The sequence below is a fragment of the Pogona vitticeps genome, chromosome 3, assembly GCF_051106095.1.
Source record: "Pogona vitticeps strain Pit_001003342236 chromosome 3, PviZW2.1, whole genome shotgun sequence".
In the NCBI taxonomy this organism is placed as follows: Eukaryota; Metazoa; Chordata; class Lepidosauria; order Squamata; family Agamidae; genus Pogona; species Pogona vitticeps.
In genome coordinates, this window is record NC_135785.1 from 119,293,835 (window position 1) to 119,302,409 (window position 8,575).

An 8,575-nucleotide genomic window follows, 5' to 3' on the forward strand; every position below is an offset into this window, starting at 1 on the left:
AAAACCCAAATATTTCTATGAAGTCTACCAAAACTGAAAATGAGAGCCATGCCAATTAGTGGTAAAGAAACACGCAGTCTGTGTACAAATAACATTTGGCTGGTAAATTAGAATATTCAGAAGCTGTAGGCAGCTGCTCATTCACAAAAGCATCTGGACACTTCATCTTCAGGGTCCCCAGCCATTCCTTCATTCCTCTTTACCAACAGCAGAGTGAATATATGTGTGTGTGAATGCTTGCCTATGACTCTGTGTATGTCTCTGTGTACACACACACACACTCCCACCTGTGCACACAGATGTTTTTTCCTACCACAATGGGCAGAAGCTGACATTCCTTCATAGTAATGAGATTGTATCCTGCCATAAGGAATCTCCTCCTGAAGAGCCTTTTGAATAGTCTGTAAAAGAACTTTAGAACAGATAGGACGGTGCTGTATTCTTCCACATTTAGTTTCATATGCTGTGGGAACAAGACATTTTATACCACCACCCGAACCACTCCCCCCCCCCCCAGCATCTTGAAATACATATTGTTGTTACGGAAATGATAAAGAAGCATAATTAGGCAACAATGACAAACAGCCCATCCCCCAAAGGGACATAGATTCTTTCCTGGATGCCATGTGCTTGTCTGATGTTTATAGAATCTTCATTAGTGAAGAGCTTTAACAGATAACAGCCTGAAATGTAGCATCAATGGCTGTGATAAGGGCAAGTGTATGACCAATCTGCTTGAGGATTCACAAGGGGCTGGGGCTGGAAAAAACACGGCTGCAATACAGCTTCAGAAAGTGGTTGGCCTTTGATATTCATTGCTTGCTCTTCAGAATCTAATCATCCAAGAAGCCTACTCTCCTGGATCACCGTTGGCTTTTTCCTCCTGGAATACTGAATAGATTAAAAATGTATTATTTGGGCAGCTGGGTTGTTACGGAAATCATTATCATTCATTTGACAAGTGGCAAACCTGTTGACAACCAGGAGAGCTTAGGGGCAATGAAAAACTCTCACAGATATTCTGGAGATCTTGGAATTCCAGAGGAAGAGGCCCATTTCCACTTCAAGGCTTTCTTAGAGAACCTGAAAGCTGATTTCCTGAGAAACCTGAACTTATCGGAAATACCTTCACAAGAGAAGACGAAAGAGGAACCGCCCCAAGTCATGATTGATCTGTATAACAGATATACCAAGGACAAATCTTCCAGCCCCATATCCAACATTGTGCGCAGCTTCAGTCCCGAAGGTAGGATTGGTTTTTAATAAATAAGCTAGGATTTTTGAAGGAGTTAAATATTGTATTTCCTTGGGTCGTCGGGAAATCCTAAATGTCATTTCAAACACCCTGCTAACAACTTTTTATCCTTCTGTCACCTGTATCCTTATTAAGACCTGAACTTTCTTCTTCATCCTCTCAGAGGTTCTTAAAAATAACACATTTGACGCTGATAGCAAACTGACAAGGGCACCTTTGACATTTCCTCTCCTCCGTGATTTTTATGTAGAAATAAGCAAATGTTGACAGAAAAATCTGTTTTAAACACACACCTTTTGGGGGATTCTCTACATATTTGCCGTATATCTGTTTTGCTTTAACGACATGGCAGATGTTTCAAAAAAATTTCTGTATCTCCCAAAGAAAAATGTGAGGGGAATAGAAGGCCAGTCTTTCTGAGTCGATTCCAGATATCATTTCCTTCTGCCTAATGGTATGGATTCTTCAGGAAGTTTATAATTAGCACAAGTTATCAAAAAAGCACATTTAGCTCTCAGTTACTATCTTATGAACTGCAGAGTCAACTGGAAATGGTTTCTTTGCTGCCCTTACATGAAAAACTCTTTGGGTGTGGTGTACTTTTTTTAAAAATGGAACACTTTGTAGCCATATTATGGCTACACTTTAGGAAAAATGCAAGTAAATAGTGGCGGTAACATGAATTCAGTAATCCTGCTTACTGATTAGCTGTATAAAACAGCTGACCAGGCAACATGCAGATATGCATCTTCCATAGGTCATTCCCATCATTGCTGACACATCGTGATGACTAAGACCTCCTCCTGCTAGCAAGCAGGTAACTGGAAGGAGGGACCAGAGAAATCAGCCTATCAGACAGATTTTGTGTGTTTCTGCATGCCAGGACATGTGCTTCTGGTTCCTGGTGGTTATTTTGGGACAGGAGATGACCATTATTTACAAAATACAAAAAAGGCTTTGGATAATATGTCATCTGTTTGTTTGTTTCAATGATTTCTATGCCAACCTTTTCCTGGTGAGGTGACCCAAGATGACATGACATCTTGAATTGATCAATACATTAAATATTCTATGTTTAAGTTACTATAAACTAAGTTACTATGTATAAGTTCCTCTAATATTTATATTCATGTAGCAGTAGACTTATATCCCATCAATAGTCACAGGAAGTGCACTAAGACCTAAACATTGTCCATCTGTTCTCATTGACCACACCACCACCTTGGAAGAGGAGTGAAGGGTCGAGTCCATGGGCCAGGCTCCAGAGAAGAACTGACACACACAAAGCTGAAGTACCCTAACACAGCATAATGAAATGATTCAGAGCAGCCATCCTCAACCCTTTTTGTTTGTTTGTTTTGGTCACAGCCATAAGTGCAATATGAGAGAAACATAGGCCGAATCAGGATTGCATAAGTCATATAATGAACCTTATTAGGTGTTATGCAAGGAATTCTTTCCAGTATGTGGCCCACTTCAAATTTGCCAGCTCCCCCCCCCCCCGCCGGTCGAGAATAGCTGATCCAGAGCAACAGATGAACCAGATTCAACAACCCAAACTGTAACCCAGCACAAGAAGTGACCCTGGAATGACTGCATGAATGCCTTGCCCTTTTATAGCTTTCCTGTCACCTGGAAGTACAGCCGAGGATCCAGCCCATCCAAGCTGTCCTCTCCCAGGTCCTTCAAGAGGATTCCCCATGACAGAGGGCAGGGGTGGTTAAAAGTGCACACCCTACCTCCTCAATAGCCTAAACCACCAATGAAGTTGTGACAAAGTACGTGAATTCACCGCAGGACACAGCCTTATATGAACTTTACATAAGCAAACCAACTGCTAAACATACTGGGTGAGGGAAATTATTTATATCATTCACTAGCTTAGAGAGAGGAGACAGCACCTCCCAGGTCCATTTCTATTAAAGGCCCTCTCCCATCACTCGGCCAATCAAGAGTTGGGTCAGGCTTCTCCAGAGCAGTGTATTCTGGCACCAGAATATACTGAACAGAAAAAAAAATAGGAAGTTTGTACTGCCTATTTGGGGACCTGCCATATCACCTCCTCTTTGCAGGGGCACATCAGGAGCCACCAGATAACCTGGACCCCACAGTTATGTCCCCAGTGGTGTGCAACGGCTCCTTGAAACTACCCATTCAGAATGATTCATTTCAAAAGATGGCTCAGTGCTGAACTTCAAGAGGCAGGCCCACAGGTGATTCTTTTTAAATAGAGCACTACAAAATAGATTCAGATGAAAAGAAATCAGTTCTCTTTTCCTAGACATCAGCCAGACGAGTGTACCTGCAACAGACAAAAATGGCATAGGCCTCTGCGTTGACTGAAATGCTGCTGCTGTTGTTGTTCTGACATATATACCTCCCCAAAATGCTAAATCACTCTCTGTTTGGTTTACAAGATAATTATGCCAGCAACAACTTTGACCCTTCTTGAGCTAGTGCATTTCAGTGCCTGGTACCACATGACACCCGTTTGCCTGTTCACTCTTTCCGTAACTGATCTTATGCCCCAATAAATATAGGAACAAGAAAAAAAATGCAGGTTGTGTCTCCATATCTACACTGACAGCACCATCAAGGGCCTCAGAAATGTCAGCCACAACACTGGGGGTTGATTTACTTGTTCCTTCTCTGATGTTATCTATGCCATCTTCTGCCAGCAGTGCCTGTAGCCACTGCAGAGAGAAGGATCCAACTGACCCTTCAGACAAACCAAAGAAAATATTTTCTTCTTTTTCCCAAGCAATACAGTGCTTCAGCGATAGCAAGTATCTTTAAACAAACAAACAAGCAAAAAAACAAACATCATTTCCCCTGTCCCTCTGCCAAGGAGCAGAGGAAGCCTTCTACAGCCATCTCCAGTTGACTAGTAGCCCTTGTTAAACTACTTCACAATATCAGAAAGAGCCAGACCAAATACGTAGGGTTGCTTGAGCTCCAATATGCCATTTGTATGCAAATGACATGTTGCACTTTCACTTGGCCCCGAGCAGCCCTGTTCAGCCCACACCAGTCAGCTCCAAAAGAAACAGTGTAAACATGCCCAAACTTAAGAAATCAAACCAGATGTCCTCTGTTTCCTTCCTGAAAAATCAGCCTTCAGTAGCAGGTGATCACACTCTCTTCCATGCTCCATTGCCTCATTCTGAAGCAGCTGCTGAAGCTCCAGCAGAGGCAAACGGGAAAGGGTAATATTCAGCCTCTTTCTCTCTCCTCTGGATGTTTCAGCTGTCTGAACTTTATCACTTTTATCTATTTATTTAAAATATTTCCCCCCAAGGATTTCTCCTTAAAAGGATCCAAGGTGGCTTACGCATCATTAAAAGGACAATATTTAAAAGCTAGAAACAGTAAATATACAAATATTAAATACGAATTAAGCAAGTATCATATTAAAAATGGTACATAAAATCAATACTAAAAATACATTTAAAGCAACAGAGCACATATGTAGTAATTCTTTCGCTCCTGTCTCTAGTACTAGCAGCACTGATCTCTAGACAATCAAACCATAATTGAGGGTGGGAAGCAGACAAAATACCAGTGTACCCCAAAATGCCAGTCCGTTGCTAACTACATTTGCTTTGCAACTTTCTAGTAAGTTTACTGTTGAGGATTAAGCATTCACAACAATTAAAACTGGTTTAACCCACACTGCTTGTGAAGAGAGAGCAAATTAGGTTATTAAATTTCGAAATAAGGCTGACCATTTTGGCACAACATATAAGAGGCTCAGCTAATTATAGAAATGTTGCGAACATAAACAGAAGTCTCTGTTTTCATTTCTGGCATGATGGGAGCATGCTTACATACCACATATCTATTTCCCCTTCCATTTGCCTCCTCTTAAGTGGGCTAAATTCATGTCTTTGACTTTGTTTTATAACACTCTTAACAGAAACAACAATGAGACGAGGAAGATGATTTCTTGAAAGTCTTCATGTTTTTATTTCTGTGTCATAGATAATGATGGTAATGCTGTTTATCAATTTGTTCCCACAGACATTGTTTCTCTCTCTTCATCGGACACGGCTCCATTTCAGAAATACATCTTGCTTTTCAATATCTCTGTCCCATGGCACGAAGAAGTAACTAGAGCTGAGCTAAGAATCCACACTACATGTCAGAAGGAAGCAGAATGTGTGTCTCAGTTTGAAGGGAACATGGCTCTTTATCATGTTCTTGAAGAAAATGAGTGGGAAAAACCCAACGACCTCAAATCATTCCTAGTTTCTAAAAAAATTCAAGAATGTGGCTGGGTGATCTTTGACATGTCCAGCACTGTGAAAAGATGGATCAAAGCACCAAAACCGAGGGCTAATAGTCAGCTGGAGATTGCTGTGGAAAGTAGTGTTCAAAGTGATCTTGCCTGTGGGATGCTGCAGATGAGTGTTGCGTCTGACTCCAACCATTTGCCCTTGCTGATAGTATTCTCCAATGACCACGGCAACAGGGTCAAGGAAGACCATATGGAGCTTCAAGAAATGATGGTGCATGAGCAGGAGAGTGTGCTGAGGAATTTAATAAAAAACAACACTGCCGACAAAGAGAATTCTTTATCCATCCATGGCATCCATCATCCTCCATCAAGGAACAAACGGAGTGCTGAACGGAACCACTGCCGAAGAACCTCTATGCATGTGAACTTCAAAGAAATTGGCTGGAATTGGATCATTATACCTCAAGATTATGAGGCCTTTGAGTGCAAAGGTGGCTGTTTCTTTCCTTTGACTGATAACGTAACCCCAACCAAGCATGCAATTGTCCAGACCTTGGTGCACTACAAGAACCCAAAGAAAGCCGCCAAAGCCTGTTGTGTCCCCACTAAGCTGGATCCGATTTCTGTGCTTTACAAAGATGATGCTGGAATCCCCACTCTGAAATACCAATATGAGGGAATGAAAGTAGCAGAATGCGGCTGTAGGTAGTACTAGGCGACCTCCCCTTTTGTAATTTAAACACCGAGTCTTGCATGCAGCCCTTTCTCTATGAACTTTGCACAGAATGGCACTTGTTTGTAAATAAATGGCCAAGTCGAGGGACTTACTGAGTTCCAGGTTCTACCCTTATACAGATACAGTATTTCCTTCTTTCCCCTACCCCCTATCTGGTTTCTCTCTCTCTCTCTCTCTCTTAATCCATGTATACGTGTGTGTTTGTGTGTGTGTGTGTGTGTGTTCATGTCTCCTGTTTACCCATATATGATTCTCTTTACAGAACTTTATATTGTTGGGCCGCACTGTTGTTATTAGTTGTGCGCAGGACATCAGCTACAGTCTCTCCGTGGTCTCATAATGACCTGCTATGATACATTCACAAGGATATCATTCCTACCCTACAAAGCTTTCTCTCTTTTTTTTTCTGAGTCCCAATGCAGAGAAAACAAGAAATTTGGAGCACGGGGGTGGGTGATCATATGAAACTTTCCCTTTCAAAAAAGACCAGCAAAACTGTATCACCAAAATTTCTGTGAAATCCTGATCATGTTCAAATTCTTTATTCCTTTGGTTTCTACAAAACAATGGGAATATCTATATTCTGTTTCTAAGCCCCAAGAATACAATCTTTTTTTTTTACTTTTATTCCATGCTGTATTTTCATATTTTATTTTTTTCTTGTCTACAGATTGCTTTAAAAATGCTCAGCCTCCAAGAACCTGCAAACCTATAGCCACATCCCTGTTTCATAGCTATGCCAGCACAATGGGAGCAATATAACCAAGCAATGGCTGATCGTCACTAATCAAAGTGTTTCTGCTTCAGTTTCAGGTTGGCATAACTCTTATCTAAGGCATGAGTTTTGTACTGCTCAAAATCAAAGCAGGGACCCTTTTATTATCAGCAATTTGCTGTTGCCAGTGGCACCTCTTTCACTTTGTTAGTAGAGCTATGAAGCAGGATACTGGCCTACCGCACCCCAGTTCATTGGAGTGTGTAGAGCAGTGGTCCCCAACCTTGGGCCTCCAGATGTTCTTGGACTTCAACTCCCAGAAATCCTGGCCAGCAGAGGTGGTGGTGAAGGCTTCTGGGAGTTGTAGACCAAGAACATCTGGAGGCCCAAGGTTGGGGACCACTGGTGTAGAGGACTTGGGGCAGTACATAGAGTGTCCTCTCTCTTTAAAAATAAAATCTGCCAGTAAATTGTTTTGGGGGAAAGGGAAAGCGCAAGGGGATAAAATTCCATCCTAACAGTCACCTGTCTACCTTGTGACATCTAATCCCTACATTCAGGGCATAAGTGTATTTCCAATCATTCTTTAAACAACATCTAATGCATGCATACTTCTTTCGAACACAGTTCAATTTCACATGACTGTTGCTGCCTTGGCTACAGAAATTGACAATTGACAGAGTTTGGTGGAATCTACTTTGTTTGGCTGCATGAAGGAAAAGTTGACAGACCTCTCATTCCTGCTCATAACGTGCAACTCCTAAGTGACAAGCGGCTCTGAGAAGTGGCATATTCAAGTAAAAGAGGTCTCTGTCTAACCCGACTTCCATTTCTTTATGCATGGATTGTGTTCTTCCTTTAAAGTTATAACAAGCTTCTATTTTATGTGACAACTGCTAGAGTGTTTTGAAACATAGCTTTATAAATAAGGCAGGAACAGCGTATGTTTAGATTCCTAAATAAATAAATAAATCTAAATTATCCAAAATGTTGTTCGTGGCTATAATGTTTCTTTAAAAGTTATGTCATTTTATACTAAGAGAAAAACATGTGTATCAAGATTCTGATTCTGATACAAAGGGCAGTGAATTTCAAAACAATCGACAAGATTTTTAATACATTTATCTGGTGTCGACATGGTGCATATTTAACTACTGGCTAAGTTTCTTTTTAATATATTCTTTCATATGGAGAGGAGAATCTTAACTGCTGTCCCTAGATTTTTGATTCAGGTGCAAAAGTGTGCAAACACTTCTGTCCTCACTTAGCAGAGCAGTACAAATGACTAAAATAACTTTGCCAAGTGGCCATCACAGAATGTAGACATACTTTGTGATTGCCATTTGGTAAAGTGTTAAGGGACCCACTGTTGCTCAAAATCCTGAAACCTCAATTTCAATGTGTAATACCATCCATAGTGTTTTGTTCCCTGTTGCTGGGATAAGAAAAAAAAAAGAGTATATGGTCGACAGCAAAATCTAATGATTTGTGAGCTGTGTATCACTGGTTCTTACATACATCTTTGGAAATTTCCCCCCTTTGGAAGAGTCCTAGTCAAAAGCCCCAAGCAGCACCTACAAATATCAGGAAAGTCAGACATACACTTTCTATTACATTTATTTAATCTAAACC

General features: G+C 41.0%; 1 protein-coding gene across 4 annotated transcripts; it reads left to right on the forward strand.

Annotated features, from left to right (window-relative positions):
• Positions 1–212: 212 nt before the first annotated feature.
• Positions 213–8,532, forward strand: GDF2 (growth differentiation factor 2). 4 transcript variants are annotated; one of them, XR_002301987.3, is made up of 4 exons: positions 213–1,246; positions 5,276–6,193; positions 6,899–7,041; positions 7,571–8,532. XR_002301987.3 is itself a non-coding variant. In XM_020809654.3 (3 exons), exons 1-3 carry the CDS (start codon positions 907–909, stop codon positions 6,988–6,990), a joined length of 1,350 nt encoding a protein of 449 aa, XP_020665313.3. In that variant the 5' UTR covers positions 213–906; the 3' UTR covers positions 6,991–7,256. The 4 variants fall into 4 exon arrangements, 3 of the variants coding, with proteins under 3 accessions (XP_020665313.3, XP_072850942.2, XP_072850941.2); XM_020809654.3 differs by lacking the exon at positions 7,571–8,532 and having other exon boundaries at positions 6,899–7,256; XM_072994841.2 differs by lacking the exon at positions 7,571–8,532 and having other exon boundaries at positions 5,276–5,983; positions 6,899–7,256.
• The last annotated feature ends 43 nt before the right edge of the window (positions 8,533–8,575 follow it).

What these genes read in the sequence shown, in the direction of transcription:
- GDF2 (XM_020809654.3), top strand. Translation starts at nt 907, where the DNA reads ATGTATTATTTGGGCAGCTGGGTTGTTACGGAAATCATTATCATTCAT. An exon ending in GCGCAGCTTCAGTCCCGAAG is followed by an intron (nt 1,247 to 5,275) that starts GTAGGATTGGTT and finishes TTGTTCCCACAG; the next exon opens with ACATTGTTTCTCTCTCTTCA. An exon ending in GAAAGTAGCAGAATGCGGCT is followed by an intron (nt 6,194 to 6,898) that starts GTAGGTAGTACT and finishes TCTTGTCTACAG; the next exon opens with ATTGCTTTAAAAATGCTCAG.